The 19,689-nt window shown below is 44.4% G+C and overlaps 1 protein-coding gene across 1 annotated transcript in view; it reads right to left on the bottom strand.

The window, feature by feature from the left end:
• Positions 1 to 217: 217 nt before the first annotated feature.
• The window catches only part of LOC311229573 (sodium- and chloride-dependent GABA transporter 2-like), a gene marked incomplete at both ends in the record, with an annotated part of 171,149 nt that continues 151,677 nt past the window's right edge, over positions 218 to 19,689 (bottom strand). The window contains 8 exons of the mRNA XM_084315649.1: positions 218 to 373; positions 1,584 to 1,754; positions 3,316 to 3,416; positions 4,250 to 4,352; positions 6,208 to 6,345; positions 6,484 to 6,596; positions 12,040 to 12,164; positions 13,152 to 13,255. Coding sequence (XP_084171775.1) covers positions 218 to 373; positions 1,584 to 1,754; positions 3,316 to 3,416; positions 4,250 to 4,352; positions 6,208 to 6,345; positions 6,484 to 6,596; positions 12,040 to 12,164; positions 13,152 to 13,255 — 1,011 coding nt within the window. The remainder of the gene's footprint in view (positions 374 to 1,583; positions 1,755 to 3,315; positions 3,417 to 4,249; positions 4,353 to 6,207; positions 6,346 to 6,483; positions 6,597 to 12,039; positions 12,165 to 13,151; positions 13,256 to 19,689) is intronic.

Below are 19,689 nucleotides of genomic sequence, written 5' to 3'. Positions count from 1 at the left end.
AACATATAATAAACGCCAATTGTACATTTAAATGGATTTTCAGATATTGGATGTTGGATGTTTTACTGTATTACTGCAATGCTCTTAGAGTTGCATTTATATTCAACATTCAGACAGTACCTTGATCATCCGGATTGTGATGTTACAAACTGTCATTTCTCTCAAACACATGCAGGGGGTCATTTTGGGGATGTCTCCTTCTTGCTTGCACGTTAGCTTATACAACGGTTGTTCCTTGGGTTTGGTTAACTGAAGGAGTGTCTGAGCGCAGTGTGCATAACTCTGTGAAAGAGCTAAATGCTTCGGCGTTGAGGGCCTCCTTTGTTGACGCACTACACACGTCCACGGTCGGTGTGCACAACACTGTGATTCTCTTGGGGGAGGGAAGGCAAGATAATGTACGATTAGATTGATAAACATCAACATTTGTTGTTATTAGAAGAGTAAATGATGAGCTGCACAATATAATGGACTGCATTTACACAGAGATTCTATCTAAAGCACTTTACGCATCACATTCACCCATTCATTCACACATTCACACGCCGATGGCGGAGGCAACCGTGCAAGGTGCCAAACCTGCTCATCCGGAGCAGTTAGGGGTTAAGGGTCTTGCTCAAGGACACAGGCTGCCCGGGAGGAGCCAGAATCCAACTGGAAAGCTTCTGATTACCAGACGACCACTGTACCACTTATTGTATATGAGTGGCTGGCTGGTAGGTAAGACTGGTGTTCAGGAGCCAATAGTTGGGACATGGTAGGGACCTCAATGACAGGCAATGTCACTGACTCACACATTTCACTCACTCACGGTTGCCTATTCTTTAATTGGAGCCGAAGAGTGCTGCAGAGTGCTTCCGCGTTTTCCCTGATTGGCTGCGACACGCCCCGCGGCAGCGTTATGTAGCCGTAATCCCAGATGTTTTTCCATTGACGCTTAGCTCAACTGGTACGCCGCCGTCCTGCGGAGCCTGTGGTGCGGTTGGTCACAAGTTTGAATCACTTACATTTTTTTTTTTTTTTTTTTTTTACGTTTATCATCTCTCGCTATAAACGTGCATTCTTCCGCTGGTTAAGTTTAGGCATTCTTTCGGAGTTGGTTAAGGTTAGGGTCAAGTTAAGGTTAGGCATTATTTCGGAGTTGGTTAAGGTTAGGGTTAAGTTAAGGTTAGGGAGGGTTAAGGTTAGGCATTCTTTCGGAGTTGGTTAAGGTTAGGGTTAAGTTAAGGTTAGGCATTATTTCGGAGTTGGTTAAGGTTAGGGTTAAGTTAAGGTTAGGGAGGGTTAAGGTTAGGCATTATTTCGGAGTTGGTTAAGGTTAGGGTTTGTCACAGAGAATGCCTGTCTGTCTTTCTTGATGTGGAGGATGCAGCCTATTTCCGCACTGCCGCTCTCTCGCGCTGCCGCGGTCACATGGGCGTCATGGCCAATCAGAGAAACGCGACGCACTCTTCGGCTGTGATAAATATAGACGCCTCACGGTTAGCCACTCTTCCCCTAGTGGCGACTCAAGGGCATTGCACTTTGTGTACGAGGGGGTTTGCATGTCCTCGTTTAGTAATGCTCAGAATGCGTCACTGTACCTGTCTCAGCGTTCCAGGGGTGACGATCAGGACGTACACCATCCACAGAGGAACCACCAGGGTCGAAGACAGGGTGAAGAATCCTCCAATAGCGTAGCCCCACCAGGGGTATTCATACGTGTGGTTGAACTTGAGGGGGGTGTATTTGACCAGGGAGAAGATGAAGATGCCCTGTGGAGAGAGTAGAACAGAGTTCGGTGGAGAGAAATGAGAAACTGCAATGTTGAACGTTGAGGCATCCCTTTAACCATTTCACTAACACACTACAGAAGGTTAACTTAAATGTTGTTTTCTGAGAGTCAGAGAAGTGAATAGTTTCTACGGTATGTTTTCATAACTGAATAAACAAACTGTCCTCAGAGGAAACTTGGATCCCTGGAAATGGTGTCTGAAGCTGGAAAAATACCTAAAATCCCACTGAGATAATACACTTTATTTGTATAGCACTTTTCATACAGAAGTTGCAGTTCAAAGTGCTTCACAACAGTAAAAAATACAGCATAAGCGAGCATAAAAAAGATAGAGAGGTAGCAAGGTAAGGTAAATCACAGTGTTTCACATTGGGATCTAGCATCCCAATAGGCCTTTCTGTTTACAGTTTCATTCAGTAATACAAATAATAAAAATAGAATAGACAGACAGACAATAGACAGAGTAAAAACTAAGTGCGGTTGGATTCAGTTTAAAAATAGGCTAAAAACTATCAAATAGAACGGACATACAACAGGGTAACTGTCAGGCACGTGCACACATAGAGGCCAAGGGGTGCCTGAGCACCTGCCTTTTTGAGCCTCATCAAAAAAGTGCCCTTTTTGAAAAAAAAAAAAAAAATGATTTTTTTTTATGATTTTTTTACCATTACGCATATAGACTGCCCTTCCAACTGAAAAATGTCAGGATAGAATCAAAATATTAGGTAAAGAGAGAGAGATGCCCCATATTCCATTGCAGTTTGCACGGCCTCCTCAGCGTGCCTCTCCGCAGACCTATATATTTTATGCATAGCGTGGGTGGTGATGATGATGATGATAGAAACCGCTGTTGAATGCTGGTTGAGGGACACGAAGAAGTCAAATCCGATGGGATTTGGGAATCTCAAATACAAATCGGGATTGGAATAAAAAAATGCATTTATATTAAACAATACAGAATATACAGCACTTCTTGGGGTCTGTAGGGTAAGCACTTATTCCCTCCCCCCTGAACATTTATGGAGATGTATGGGCCTTTTAAGTCAGTGATAAAAGTGTCTTTCAAGGATAAGTGAGCTCCTGCACTGATTATTATAGTTCAATATTCAATATTTGATCACCAAAACCCCCCAAAAAGCATAAAAAGGGGGCCCCCCGCCCGAAAAGGGCCCTTAAAAATCGTGCTCGCGCGCTACGCGCGCTCGGCTAATATATACGCACAAGTGTAGTGCCCTTTTCAGCCTTTGAGCACCTGCCCCTCTAAAGTCCTGTGCACGTCCCTGTAACATACAACAGAGCAGTGCATCAGTAAGAAGTAAAAAGTGTGATAAAATAGTTCAATTTTGAATTACAACAGAGCAGTGCTCTTAAAGTTACAGTGCAGATCTCCGTTTCAAGGGAGGCATGGCCCTCCTGTTTACAAACATAATTCTAGGCTTAGGTTTGGTTCACAGTGCCTCAACATGATTTCGTTTTGCTTTAAGATGACATAAAATAGAACCTTAAGCATTACATTTGTGGTAAATGTAAAGAATACTTACAATGCAGACAATTGGTGTCAAGTACTGCCAACAATATTTCATAAAGGGCCAGGGCCGATAGCCAATCATGTCCTCTATGTTATCATAGTGACGATCTGCGCCTGGAGGAAGAACATAATATTCACTCATATTAGCCACGTCAGCCTTCAACACACAGACTCATTCCACACCACACGGTATACATTAGCCACTATCCACAGCCGTAAAAAGATGTGAATTTGAATCCCTACCCACATTCAAAACCGCTCTTAAAGAGCACCTACGGGAGGCTGCAATTCGAAACTGGCCACGTAAAGAGCTTGAGATTGTATAATATAGCATTGTATAGTAGTGTACATAAAGACCCAGTGCCTCATCCGTAGCTAACAGTGTACTGCACTACCACAGGACCTAACATGTTCTACCATGCTCTGTAAATAACTCATGTACAGATACCGATATGCCGTACTTTGTTTACTTGTTTATTGCACAATGTCGCTCTATTGGTTGGATTCTTCTTATATATTATTACTATTGTATTATGCACATTGTTCTGGGCAAGACCCCCCGCATTTCACTGTATACCTGTATGCCGTGACAAATAAAACTCTTGTATCTTGTATCTTGTATCTTCATTCATTCATTCATTCATTCACGTCAGCCTTCAACACACAGACTCATGCCACACATTGCCACTGGATCTGTGACGTTGTTGTGGGTCTCGGCATCATCTCGTTTTTTTAGTTTTTATGTATTTGTTAGAGAGGGACAAAGTACATTAAGGAACATTTTATAAAATAGAATGTAAATGTACCCAAAGCCAATTTGTAGCCAAAAGGCTAGTTTAAATTGGCAGTCCCCCTGCCAGAAAAAATGGGTTAGTAGATTAGTGGTTGAGTACTTTATTATCTAAAGATCTCTCGCTGACATGTTCACACACGCTCTCCCTTCTCACCGTAGACCCATCCTATGCAGACAGACTGCAGGATGGCAAAGACCAGGAGTGTCATTCCACTGCAGGCATAATAGTCAAACAGCTGGAAGATGTACAGTCCACCCTGCAAGACAAAGAGAACACCCTCTCTTAACCCTTTCACTGACATGCTACCAAAGGGTTAACCCTTTCACTGCGACAATACAGAAGGTTAACCCTTTCACTGCCATGCCACGTTAACTGTCTGTAGTGTGGTAGTGAAAGGGTTAATTAATGTGTGGCAATGCGGAGCTGTCACTACATCAACCATAATAATAACAATAAACATTCACCTTTAACATTCCTTTAACATTCACTTAGACACTTTAAACACTTTTTGACACTACACCATGTTTTATCTATTTATTACTAAAAGATATGCACTACCTCTCTACCTCATTTTGCATTTTGTTTTTGCATTTTGTACATTTTTGTTTTGTATATTGTATATTTTGTATAGTCGCGTGGGTAAAATAACAGGGGAAGCCAAAAAGAATTATAAAAAAAAAAAATTATTAAATATTTGTATTAATATATATATATATATATATATATATATATATATATATATATATATATATATATATATATATATATATATATATATATATATATTTTTTTTTTAAGTCAAGCAGTCACCATGTACAGTACACTACAGTATGGCTCGGCGGCCAGTCAAACTTTATTTTTATTTATTTAACAGATTGCAGAATGGGTACAATACAGTACGGCTCAATACACACAATTGTATAAGGGGATGCAGACCAGAGAAAGACGTTTGTCTTGTTTACATCAGGGTCATTAATACTGCTGGAGCATTGGTTCATTTTTGGTCCGATTCTTCCTTGCACGATTTTGCGCGCCGCGTGGGAGCGAATTCGAGACACATATTCGGTTGCAAAAAGGTGTCCCACGGTCTCCTCTATGGCCGTGAATATTTTCACGCGGATCGGAATCACGGCGCGCCCGTGGGACACTTTTCCGTTTCGGCGAGTTTATTCCACGCTTTCGGCTTTCCTTTTCTAAGCATTTTCGGGGCTACATGTTTCCACGATAGAAAGCTCGCGTGGATCCCATAATAGGCTCACTTAATACAGCGTTTTTAAAATCACGCGACATTTTCAGGGTCGCGAGCCGACCTTTTCCCCTCGTTTTCGATGATGGAAGTGATTTAGGAAAAGCTTCGGCACGCCGAGAGGTACCCGTGGATTTAATCTCGCGAGGATCGGGGCAATATTCGGCCCGTGGAAGCAGTCACGGGTTAATACAATTTTCAGAGTGCAGAGGGGAGGTGTGCAGAGGGGATGCCAGACTAATTATTCTGCTCACAGCCCCGTTTTAAACTTTTAAGGTGTGGCAGTCAGCTCGAATCTGATTGGCTAGTATCGGTTTTGGACTCTACATACATTAATCACATGGTTGAGGCTGGAGAAAGACACCTACCCCCTGCCTCTCCTCTAGCTGCAGTGAGCATAGTGAGTCTGACAGTGTGTTAGAGAGAGTGAGAAGGAGAAGAGGGAGACATTTAAAAAAAATTATAATAATTATTATAACACAGATGCACAGATGAAAAAGAATGTAAACTATATTAAAAAAAAATTATATATATATATATATTATTTTTTGTTTTCATATTTCATATTTGATATTAATTCATATTTTGATAGGGAGGCCTGGCTTCCGTTGGCTTCCATAAGGATTCGCCACTGGTATAGCGGTCTTTATTCTCTTACTTTTTACTGTATGAAGCACAATCTCAGGAGGGTCATAGAGAACCAAGCATTTCACTATAATGTACAGTACATGTACCTTATATGCGACAAATAAAACAAAACTTGAACTTGAATAACAACAATTATAATTATAATAATGATTATTACAACATAACGATAACGATCTGCCTGTGTGTGTCCACTGTCAGAATGTGTTTGACCTCTCACCTCCGTGACCATCAGAAGACCAATCAGGAAACTCGTCACACAGATGACGAGGAGGAGGATTTTACGTCGGTGGCCGACATTGAAGAAGGAAGGATACATGTCAGAGATGGCCGTGACCAAAGCCTCGTGATAGACGAACTGTAAGGAGAGAGGTGGATGTTTTTCGCAGAGAAGGTACATGATGGATGAATGCCACACGGTGTTCTGGTATCTATTCGTGGCGCTGCTTCAGATTACCAACCGAATCACTCAAAGAGGACGTGTGGTGATCTTTACCTCGCTGTCCAATCCCAGGAAGATGATCATAATGAAGAAGAAGATGGCCCAAAGCTGGGGGACTGGCATCATGGCGACTGCACGAGGGTAAGCAATGAATGCCAGGCCAGGACCTGAAGGTGGTACATCATATAAATGTTACAACTCCTGCCCCATATTTTAAGGAAAGCAGGGTGTTGGAGACATAGATATATACTGTATAAAGACTAGATGGCCATATTGCTACAGTTAACTACTGCTTTAAGGTGAGTGATCTGCACAAACTCGCTGAAATCTTGACGGATTTACAAACGGTTTGGTTTTTTACAAACGTTATTAACACTTTCCGTGCCAGCAGGGGGTGCCAGAAATAGGCGCTTGAGTGCCAACGCTGTAGTCAATGGAGGGCGATCATATTTGCGAACGCATAAACTATATCTTAAATTATGTGTCTAATACGCCCGTCGCTTATCAATGACTTGTTTGCAGTCAACATTGTCAAAACGGATTGTTTTTTAATCGGTTCATTTCCGTTTGATACCATTTTGAAAAACGCTTGTTTTTTTAAACTTTCAGAAAACAAAAATATTCTGCAGGAATCGCGCTTTACTGTAATACACAAAACACGTTGTAATTTTTCAGCCTATTTATGAATCGTTTTCAAATAAATGCTAGATTATCGATAGTATATGTGTACTTATGCACGCTATAGAAGCGGGCTGAAAAATCTATTATCTTATTTCCTGATCAGCACACACACACTCACAGCCACACACACACACACATATGGGACACGTTGATATATAGGTGAAAACAGCTCTGATTATCCCAACACTGGTAATATAGATTCCTTACCTCAGATCAGATGTTCTCCAAAAAGATTATTCCAATTCCTGATCGCCATTCCAAATATCGATCGCGTTTATTGATCCAACGCTGGGTGGTCGAAACACATATTCCACGCTGTTCTACGGCTCTGCAATGAGTGGGTTTGGCTCGGATTACATGCCTGACAAGTAAAATGTGGAATCCGGACTATTTTTTCCCCATCCATTTCATTCAGTCCAATCCAATGGGGTGCAATACCATCCGCAGAGACGATAGGGGGTGGTATTTTCCCTGTTCGAGCTCAGACAGATCCCCACTGGTAACGTGAGGCTAGATCGATGAAAAATGTATGGAAATCGATAATAAAAAAAATTACGATTAAAAACGAGATTTCTCGTCGGTTGGCACTCAACGCATGGCATGAACTAACGAGATTTCTCGTCATTGGCACTCAAAGTGTTAACGTGGCTTTGATTCTTGCTTGGAAGAATTTGTATCAATCAAATGAATTTATATAGCACGTTTAAACATGATGCTTGTCAACCAAAGTGCTTCACATAGCTAAGCTAAGAACAAAGAAAAGTATAAAAAAAAAAAAAAAAAAAAAATCAACGGATAGACAAAAGAAAAACAGAACAACACGTCAACAAGTAAGGCAAGAGTCAAAGTGAGTCAGGGAAGGCCAGGCGATATAGGTGGGTTTTGAGTTTTGATTGAAAAGACTCGATGGAGGGGGCAGATTTAATGGACATGGGGATGCTGTTCCAGAGGTCAGGGGCTGCAACAGCAAAAGCATGTTCCCCCCCTAAACTTGAAGTTAGACCTACAGGGGGTTAGGAGACCCTTATCAGCCGATCTGAGGGCCCTGGCGTTGGTATAGGGGGTGAGGAGGGCTGCTAGGTAAGCAGGGGCCTTACCATTTAGGGCTTTGTAAACCAATAAAAGGACCTTGAAGTCTATTCTAAAGCACACCGGGAGCCAGTGGAGGGAGCCAAGTACAGGGGTGATGTGAGCTCTCTTCCGGGTACCTGTGAGCAGTCTAGCGGCAGCGTTTTGGGGGAGTCGTAGACGGGCTATGGTGGATTTATTTAGCCCCAGGTACAGGGAGTTACAGTAGTCTAAGCATGAGGATATCTTTCCAGGTCTGAGGGGGAGAGAATGGCCTTGATCCTGGCTATGGACCGGAGCTGGAAAAAGCACCCCTTCACCACCGAGTTTACCTGCCTATTGAAGGAAAACTTGGGGTCAAATAGCACGCCCAGGTTTTTAACAAAGGGCTTGACTAGGGGAGACAGGTTACCCAGGCTGCTGGCAATGACACTGGTTTGGTTGTGAGGGCCGAAAAGGAGGATTTCACACTTTGACTGATTGAGCTGTAGAAAATTGTGTGCCATCCAGCATTTGATCCAGCATAGGCAGGAACGAAGACTGTTGAGATTGTTTATATTGTTGGGTTTCATGAGGAGATAGACCTAGATAGAGTGTCGTCGGCATACAAATGGAAAGAGATGTTGTGTTTTTTAATGATCAGACCAAGGGGCAGCATGTATAGGGAGAATATAGGATAGGGCCAAGGATGGAGCATTGTGGAACCCCGCAAGAGAGAGAGGCAGAGGGGGAGGAGCAGTTTCCGATATTAACGGAGAAGCTTCTATCACTGAGGTAGGAGGTGAACCATGATAGGGCTGTGCCACTGACACCAACTGCCTGGTGAAGACGGTCAATGAGAATAGCATGGTCTATTGTATCGAAAGCTGCACTGAGGTCTAAGAGCATAAGGACAGCACAGTCCCGGTAGTCGGTAGTGAGGAGCAGGTCATTGGTGACCTTAAGCAGGGCAGATTCTGTGCTGTGGTTGGCTCTGAAACCTGACTGAAATGTGTCCAGGGTGTTATCCAAGTGCAGGTAGGGAGACAGCTGGGAGAGAATAGCCTTTTCAAGGACCTTTGATAGGAATGGGAGCTTGGAGATTGGCCTGTAATTATTGAGCTGGGTGGAGTCTAGGTTGGGTTTTTTCAGAAGGGGCTGGACCACTGCATTTTTGAAGCAGGTATACATTTTTTTCTTTGGCGTTTTTAACAAACCAAATGGTTGAAAATGTTGCAATCTATGGTTATTTCAATAGTACATGCACTATAGACATTCATGTTATGAGTGGGCGTACTCATAGATATATATAGAACACTAGATAGCTTAAGGCGGAGTCACCAGCGTCACTGAACCGCCGCCATCTTGCTCGAGTCAGCCTTGAGTGAGTGAGCTGCACAGACAAAAATACTCATAACTCGCTGAAATATTGACGGATTTACAAACGGTTTGGTTTATTACAAGCATTATTAACGTGGCTATGATTCAAGCGGTTTGTAAAAAAAACATCTTTAAAAAAAAACATTTTTATAAGTATGCAGTATCATAACTACATCTTTGATGTTTATAGCAAACCAACCCGTTTGTAAATCCGTCAATATTTCAGCGAGTTATGAGTATTTTTGTCTGTGCAGATCACTCACCCTCACTCAAGGCTGACTCGAGCAAGATGGCGGCCCTACGACGACGTCGCTCTCCATTGGCCGGCAGCGCGGGTAAGCTATCTAGTGTTCTATATATATCTATGGGCGTACTATCAGGGTGCGATCCACGGGGGAGCTGGGTGAGCCATGGCTCCCTTAGATCAGACATCAGCTCCCCTGAAAACATGATTTGTGATTTTTTGGGGGGTCTCTAAATTACTGAAAATAAATGCTACTTTTGCCATGCATTTCTAATTTTTCTGTAATTTTCTGTATCATCATCGTGTATAATAATAAACGTATGCTATTTTGGATGTATGATTAATGATTTGCGCACTAATTCACACACGTATTATGGCAACATGCATGCTATTCTTGCAATTACCATTCGGAGCGCGGCGGCGCTGCAGCCTGCACGCACGGCACAAATCAAACTTGACCCGCACGTTGTAACCTGTGACTTGTTGACTTGACAGTGATAGTTTTGACAGGTAAATAAGGTCATTCAGGAATGGATAATGTCTAAACGAAAAATGCAACAAGTAAGCCTAACCAATTTTGGTTTCACGATGAAAGTGAAGCAGTCAATGGACTTGAGTTGACAGAGCAGCAGGAGGCGGGATCATCTACAGGCGACACCGTTACACCTGCTGCTGCTGCGGTGGTGGGGACTGCTGGCAGCAGAATTCGAGGAAGAGTAGAATTTTGCAGAACACCGGCGCCTGCTGCGGTCGTATCAGAACAGGAGTCTGAGAGATAATCACGAGATACTTGTAGAAATAATTGTAGACAGTGTTGGATCCATCATCTATCTAACTAAATGGATACTTTTTTTTTTATCATGGAATGTGCTGTGCAGACGGCCGGACCACAACTACATCAACAAGTGAGTTGTCTTATGTGCTCTGTAGTTATTGAAACTGATTGAATATATGACAGGATTCAAGAGGTTTATTTGTCACATACATACATACACAACACAAGGCCTACTAAAGGCTACAGTAACGTCTGCGATCACAGTCCGACTCCTCCCTGCGCGGCGCACCCCCCCCCCCCCCCCCCCCCCCCCGCCCGCAAAAAAATATTACGGTTCCTTGGCTCACCCAAAGACCATGCTACAATGCTACACTGCGTACTATCCTGTAGCAAGATGGCCGCCATGTGGCAATGTCGGTCTCTGTTGCTCTGGGCTTATTGCTTATTGCCAGCGGAAGAGTACGCCCGAGTGCTTCCGCGTTTTCCCTGATTGGCTGCGACACGCCCCGCGGCAGGCGCAGCAGCCGCAGAGCGGAGCGGCAGAGCTTGCGGCTTTATGTAGCCGTAATCCCCAATGATTTTCATTCGAAGCTTAGCTCACCTGGCTGCGCTGCGGTCCTGCGGTCCGTTGGTGACAAGTTTGAATCCCTTACATTTTTTATTTTTTTTTTTTTAACGTGTATTCTTGAGCCGGTTAAGGTTAGGCATGGTTAAGGTTAAGGTTAAGGTTAGGCATTGTTTCGGAGTTGGTTAAGGTTAGAAGGGTTAAGTTTAGGCGCTGTTAAGGAGCTGGTTAAGGTTAGAGTTTGTCTTAGATAATGGCAATATTCTTTCTATGGTTAAGGTTAAGGTTAGGCATGGTTAAGGTTAAGGTTAAGGTTAGGCATTGTTTCGGAGTTGGTTAAGGTTAGAAGGGTTAAGTTTAGGCGCTGTTAAGGAGCTGGTTAAGGTTAGAGTTTGTCTTAGAGAATGGCAATAGACAGCCTATTTCCGCACTGCCGCTCTCTCGTGCTGCCGCGGTCACATGGGCGTCGGTGACGAATGCGGAAGCATTCTTGCACTCTTCCGCTGGCAATAAGCTACACGCGGTCAGCAGCGTGGGTGAGTCATCTAGTCTTTATATATATCTATGGTTGGAGGTACCTGTGAGAAAGTGGGCATTGTCCCACAACTCTGCCCCCCTCCTGCCACCTCCAAACAAAATAAATTAGGAATTTGCTAAAAGTCCTGTAGCACTGCAGTGGGGATACAAATATTTCTGTGTCAGAGAATGACAGAAAATATTGGTTCATTCACTCTATTGAAAAATGGGGAAATAAATAAATGAAAGGGGGAGATTTGATGATTGATGGTAAGAATATACATCTACATGTAATTTTGGAATATGGGCACTCATTTGAGCTTTCATTTGAGCTACACCGTGTTAGATTGACAATTAACCATTAGGTGTAGAATGGACCTGATCAATAATCCATACTGATACCTGATTCAGCCACCATGGAGATGTCCACGCCCTGTTCATACGCCATGAAACCAAGTACGGAGAAGATGGCAAAGCCAGCCACAAAGCTGGTAAAACTGTTTAACAGGCACAGGTAGAGACAGTCCCTGGAATTTAAATGCAGGAGGACGATCAGTAAAACTTAGTCAACCCGTCAGATAGGTGAGCAAATGTAATCATGCTTTATCTGTAGGATATATCATGTTATTGTCAGTCTTATTTAACTTTCTGGAGAATGCTAAGATTTTGTTCAAATCTTGCCAAGGAAACTATAAAAGAAGGAAGGGTCATCACGTCAGAGTACCAGTGTTCTATAACAAGGAAATTATAAAATAAGGAAGGGTCATCATGTCAGAATACCAGCGTTTTATGCTCTACTTGGTGCCAGTTCTATTGAAGCCTATGGGAGATGTAAATAATGCAAAGTTATATGAGGAAATAATATACATCAACCAATACATCAAATGTTAGCTATTTAACAATACAACAAATCGCTAATGATTCTGACATCCAAAGTAATAACTTGTTTCATTAAATGACATAAACAGGGAGATGGCAATGTCGGCCAAACTGAAAGTTAAATGGGGGAAAAAAAGAACCCTTTGATTGATTGATTGAAAACTGTATTAACAGATTGCAGAATGGGTACAGTACAGTACAGCTCAATACATACAATTGTTAAGGGGATGCAGACCAGAGAAAGACTTTCATCTTGTTTACATCAGGATCCCCCATTTTCAATTCATCATAACACATATGACACACACGACATACAGATAGACAGTACTGCTACATCTATACATTTATGACATACCAGATTTGCAAATACAGTACTGTTTGTGATACAAAAAGAGTCCAGAAAAGAGAGTATATACATTTGACGTAGAAACTGTACATTGGAGGAGGTTGGGTAGCACTCAACACTTTGAGCATTGTTACTCAGCTGATTTGAGTTGTGTCCTTCCTGATGACTTGTCGTACATAACTTGTAAGTCGCTTTGGATAAAAGCATCAGCTAAATGACAAAATGTAATGTAATGTGACGTGATGACCCTTCCTTCTTTTATAGTTTCCTTGGGGGGGTGTAGAATTACCTGTAGCAGTTGTTGTCGTACTTGTTGTAGCTTCCTAGGGCTGTCAGAACTCCTGTGCAAACTCCATAGGAGTAGAATATCTGGCTCCCAGCATCCATCCACACCTGAGAGCAAGAGGTTCGGTTTGGTAACGTTACAGTTGTGGGATAATGATCCCCCCCCTCAAACTATCTCCCAGTCATGTTCCAACCCCCACCCATTCACCTTTCGTCTCACCTGATACCATCCCCCTGTTGTGAGGGCTGCGTCTGAGCAGGTGCCTCAGCATAGGAGGTCGCGTGGCGCTGTCACACCATCCTGACACACACGCGTCCTCAGAGGTACTCAGCAAGGCACCTGTGACCAATCTGCAATCAGGGCTCCTGACGGATGGGTGTATAAATGCTGACCTGCCCTGAGGACAATGCAAGTTCGTTCTACCAGGAACAGTAGGTTTGCATCGTATAACTTTTCTGACTATTTTGTCTATTCCTGTTAAATTGCATTTTGAAATTACTGCTGGTATCTAAGGCTGCGGTTACACTAGGCCCGGTTTTCGTTTAAGTTTTCAGTTTCAGTTTCGCTTTTCAGAACGCTACGTAATGGCAGGAAAGTTAGACATCGTTTTTGCCTCCTGAGCACAGTGATGTATATACATGTAGTACAATGCCAAAGCAGTAGGTGGCAGTAGGTGGCGATGTAGTTCAAACATGAAGGCCATTTTCAACCAATCAGAAAAGTTGAATGTGCCAATACACTTCCTGCTAAAAATCAACAATCCACCATCTTTAAATGCCTTACGTGAGCCATTTAGCCAACGTAGCATTTATTTTTCAGCAAAGAAAGTGCAATAAAAGTGCAATAAACAAAATGGATACATTCATTCTGCCTCTCATTTGTTGATGAAACAAAACCAACATCAACACAATTTACCACCAAGAGCGGATAGTTTTGTGAGGTTTTGCCCGCTGCTCACTACCTTTTCTCTGTCTTCTTTAAGCCTACTGTTAGGAATTCCCTACTCACTCTCTCTAGCCCCCACCCTCTCGTTCCTTACCCTTAGTGGCCACACCTGTTTGATATTCTATTATCTCTCGCACCTGTGATGGCAGGCTAATTAGTCCCCCTGTGGGCTTTAAATACCAGGGCGCTTCCCCTCGTTTTGGCGTTGGGGTCGTGTTGTATTCATGCTGAGTCATATTCTCTAACATCTAGACTCTTTCGGGAGATCCTCTGGTCTACCAATGCTGTAAGATGGATCTCTCCAGCCTTGAGATGTTTGCTCCAGCCTTCGTCTGCTGTCGCCGTAGCCTGTGGAGGAGACTGTTCTGCGCTCCCTGTAACTTCCACGGGAGGCACCCCAGCGCTCCACTGCAGACCCCAGCGCAGCTGTTCGTCCTGACGCACATCTAGACCAACGCGCATCTCCCGGACCCTCGAGCTTGGCACGCTCTCCAGTCACCAGCGCGCAACGCGCATCTTCAAGGGCCTTGGCCACCTGTCGCCGTTTGCCTGGAGGGAGACATTGTACTGCGCTCTCTAATTCTCTACGGGAGGTATTCCAGTGTTCCACTCCAGACCAGCGCGCCAGATGCGCTCAAGCCTTCGCCACCTGCCGCCGTTTGCCTGGAGGGAGACACTGTACTGCGCTCTCTAATCCTCTACGGGAGGTATTCCAGTGTTCCACTTCAGACCTTCGAGCTTGGCACGCTCCTCCGTACCAGCGCACAGACGCGCATCTTCCAGACCTTCGAGCTTGGCACGCTCCTCCGTACCAGCGCACTGACGCGCATCTTCCAGACCTTCGAGCTTGGCACGCTCCTCCGTACCAGCGCACAGACGCGCATCTTCCAGACCTTCGAGCTTGGCACGCTCTCCAGACCTCAGCGCGCCGACGCGCATCTTCCAGACCTTCGTGCTTGGCACACTCCTCGCAGACGCACCCCGAGGCGTCTCTCGGTTCCGACGCGCACACCAAGGTGTGGCGCGCACTCTGTTCCTCGGCTCCGACAGCGGCTACCCGGTGGACGACACCCTCGCCACCGCCACTGTTCCGACGCGCACACCAAGGTGTGGCGCGCACTCTGTTCCTCGGCTCCGACAGCGGCTACCCGGTGGACGACATCCTCGCCACCGCCACTGTTCCGACGCGCACACCAAGGTGTGGCGCGCACTCTGTTCCTCGGCTCCGACAGCGGCTACCCGGTGGACGACATCCTCGCCACCGCCACTGTTCCGACGCGCACACCAAGGTGTGGCGCGCACTCTGTTCCTCGGCTCCGACAGCGGCTACCCGGTGGACGACATCCTCGCCACCGCCACTGTTCCGACGCGCACACCAAGGTGTGGCGCGCACTCTGTTCCTCGGCTCCGACAGCGGCTACCCGGTGGACGACATCCTCGCCACCGCCGCTGTTCCAGCACCCTGTTCCTCGGCTCCGACAGCGGCTACCCGGTGGACGACATCCTCGCCACCGCCGCTGTTCCAGCACTCTGTTCCTCGGCTCCGACAGCCAGCCACCCGGTGGCGATGCCCTCGCCCCGCTGCTGTCCCTGTACCTTTACGCATACGCCTGGGTGAGTTTTGATTGTGATGTCACTCACTCAGCGTAATGCTTTTTGCCCCCCGTTCCCGCTGCTGTCCCTGTACCTTTACGCATACGCCTGGGTGAGTTTTGATTGTGATGTCACTCACTCAGCGTAATGCCTCTTGCCCCCGTTCCCGCTGCTGTCCCTTTACCTTTACGCATACGCCTGGGTGAGTTTTGATTGTGATGTCACTCACTCAGCGTAATGCCCCTTGCCCTCGTCCCGCTGCTGTTCCTGTATCATTACGCATACGCCTGGGTGAGTTTTGATTGTGATGTCACTCTCCCAGCGTATTGCCTCCTTTAGTTCTCACTTAGTTATTAGTTTGGACATTTCATCTCCCACTCTGTTTTGTTCTCTCGTGGATATTATTTTGGACATTCCATCTCCCACTGTGTGTTTGTTCACACGAAGATAGTATTTACTTTGTTACTTTGTTATTTGGACTGTTCTGCATCTGCTCTGTTTTTTCCCTTTGAATATTAACCCTCTCCTCTGTTCTGCAGAGCGGCCCAGATGTTTTCCCACCAGTCCCCAGTTCCTCCCTGTCCCCAGCCCGCCTCCGCGGTCCTCTGTCCCCAGTTCCTCCCTGTCCCCAGCCCGCCTCCGCGGGCCTCTGTTCCCTCTGTCACCAGAACCTGGCCCTCTGTTCCCCAGAACCTGTTCCCTATGTTCCCCAGTACCTGTTCCTCTATCCCTAGTTCTCCTAGTCCCTAGTCCTCTATCCCTAGCTCTCCTAGTTCCTAGTCCTCTGTTCCAAGGCGTTCCCTTAACCTTCCCTTAGGCGTTCCCTTACCTTCCCATAGTGTTCCCTTTTCCTGCCCGCCTCTTAAAGGCACTTTACCTTCCCCTCTTGTGTTATTCCAGTGTTTTGTGTTTTCTCCCTTAAAGGGACAGTGCCCTTTTTCCCTGTTCTAAATAAATATCTGTTTCTTGGCAAACCATCATACCTGTCTTGTGTTGTGCGATTGGGGTCGGTTACAAACCATAACAAGTTTAGTCTCACAAAAAGATCTCCGATGTTGTTAGCTACATGCTAATGTGAATGGCATTCTCCATGTATATAGTTAGCATCGAGGCTATTAACGTAGTAACGTTAACGCTATTAGAAATGGATGAAAACTTTATTTAACAGATTGCAGAATGGGCACAATACAATACGGCTCAATACACACAATTGTTAAGGGTATGCAGACTGTTGTAGTTTTGGACTGGGCTCCTTATAACAATAACTTGACAACACGTTGGTAGCTGCAGCTACTTGGGACAGCTCTGCTGTAAACACTGGAAATAACCGTGCGGGTCTCTACTGTGCATGGGCATTGGGCAGAACGGCTCCGTATTCGGCTTGCACAGATTACATGGCACCATTGTCGGCGAGTTTCCAAAACGAAAACACCTTTTCAGCGTTCCCGCTAGGGGAACGCGTTTTCCTGCCAAAACTGCATTTCTTTTTAACTTGGACATGCAAACGTAATCATTCAGCAACAAATCCTTTTTTTGCCCAGTGTAACCATGGCCTAAGGCCAGATCCACACGGAAACGGAACCGAACTTTTTCGTTTTCATTTCAAAAAAGTTTTCCGTAAACACGAAATCGTCTCAAGCAATATGGGCGTCCAAACGAAACCACTGAAAATGCTGTAACGCTGCCACAAACTACACTAAAACAGAGAAGAAGAATTGAGCATGCGCAAAACCCGTGCAATGAACAAACACACGAAGAAAAAGAATGGCGGAAGATACAAACAAACAATGCTAAATGCTTTGTTTGTTGTTTTAACTCATTGGGCGCCATGCCCGAGTAAAGTCGGGTTATCTTGCCAGCGGTTGAGCACCATACCCGAGTATAGTCGGGTTTGGGCAGTTTTTTCTTTTATTAGATTTTTTTATTCATTACAGGCTGACGGACCATAGGAAATCATTCTGAGATCCCGAGAGTGCAATACCGGCCGCATCCTGCTAGGTGGCAGTATCGCCCACCCTTTGAAACCTTATTTCACACTGTGTGTCACATCTAATTTTGCTTGGGCACCTGCCCTTTTCATCTCTCATTAGAAAGTGCCCTTTTTATGCCATGTTTTATTTTATTAATTTGTTTTACTGTTGCACATATAGATAGACTGCCCTGCCCTTCCAAATGGAAGATGTCAGGATAGAATCTATATATTAGGTAAAGAAAGAGAGAGCTTCCATTGCACCTCTCCCGGACGGACTTATTATATTTTACGCATAGCACGTGGGTGGTGATGATGAGATGATGTAAACCGCACGTGCTGACACTGAACATGAAATGGACATCCAGCTCGAGTCGAGACCTCTTTTTTACAGTTAATAGTTCAACTTAAACCAAAGCAAGAACTACACTTCATCATCAGGTAAGGTATTTGTCCAACAAAATACATGTTCATTATCGGGTTTGCATTGTATATTTGGGGCATGCCTTGTGAAGTTGTGATTATCTGTGCTTTTCTCTCATGCAATCAGGCAGGCAGGCTAGTACAGCATAACTATCTACACTGGCAACACTGCACTTCCCCCATACTACATTATTCATACCGCGGTGGCATTGCATCTCTTTACTTTATGCTTTATCACATTCTTATCTCACGGTCTCACCACCTCACTTGCAAGATGCATGATGATGCGGCTCTCGTGAATTCACGTCGCCGGATTACCCCTCCCCAGCCCCTCCCCCTGTCTGTGCTAGGAAAATCACAGTAGCCTACTCTCTATCTCTCTCTCCCTCTAGTAGGCTGGTTGTAGTTTCATTATTGAACAAACAGTTACACTTAGCAACTTACTTCATAATGAACAACCATAACTGTACATAAAGTCATACAACTATTGATAATAACCAGCCAGTGTTTTGTTTCTCTTTTAAAATTGCAGCTGAATTGCATGTCTTCCAATTCCTAAACCTCATTATTATGATAAATCTGAATAAGCTCATTTTGGAAACAGGTGACACAAAAGATAACCAAGAAAACAAACATACTTGTATATCACTCACAGCTACAGAATACACAGCTAAGCTATCTATGGCTACTTTGTTTATTATTAGGCCTACATGTATTTTCAATGTTGGGCTTAATTGCAGGCAGGCTACATATTGTGTTATTAAAGGGACACTATGTAGTTTTGGTGACATCTAGTGGTGAAACTGAATGTACCATAGACTTGTATTAACCCCAAAAAGGGCCCCCAAAAACCGGGCTTGCGTGCGTAATTAGTGCCATTTTCTCCATTTGAGCACCTGCCTCTCTAAAGTCCTGTGCACGTCCCTGCACTTGAGGCATATCTTGTGCCACTTCATGTCAGGGACCCGATCGACATCAATACTGGAAATCGCGATCAGACAATTGGAATATTCTTTTTGGAATAACCCAGATCAAAGGTAAGGACTATCTGACGTCAATTCCACCTTGATCCTACAATGATTTCATATTGATCCAGCCGATCAACGTATGTAGTATTCAAAACGAATGCCGTTTCTGGCGATCAAAGCATCAAAAAACTACCCCCCCCCCCCTTCATGCATTCATGATGAAACATAATACCTATTATATACCTTTAATTTGGAAATAGTAGCGTGTCCAGGCGAGCAACACGAATACTTTTAGCTAAATTCACATATCGCTCCATAACGCAGGTACCAGGAATTAGCCAGGATCACTCTGAAACTATACAATATTCACCACGGTATAACACGCGAACATATACATGAAAACATTTATTCTTTTTCACATGTTGGACAAGGGATAGTTACTGTCAAATGAGCCATAGTATTGTCTCCATAGCTATAATATAGAATATAGATATAGCCCTGCAAACACTGCGACGCACAGTGAAAATCCCTATCTTTTACAGCGGCGTCCCATTGAGTACAAGGATGGCTAAGACGGCTGGCGCTGAAAGTATTAATGTACAAAATAAACGTCTTTCAATAGCTTCTGTTTTTGATACAAGAA

This window comes from Notolepis coatsorum, assembly GCF_963971535.1.
Source record: "Notolepis coatsorum genome assembly, chromosome: 6".
Classification (NCBI taxonomy): domain Eukaryota; kingdom Metazoa; phylum Chordata; class Actinopteri; order Aulopiformes; family Paralepididae; genus Notolepis; species Notolepis coatsorum.
Note: the sequence above shows the minus strand (reverse complement) of the source record. Positions and strands in the feature narration are given on the sequence as shown.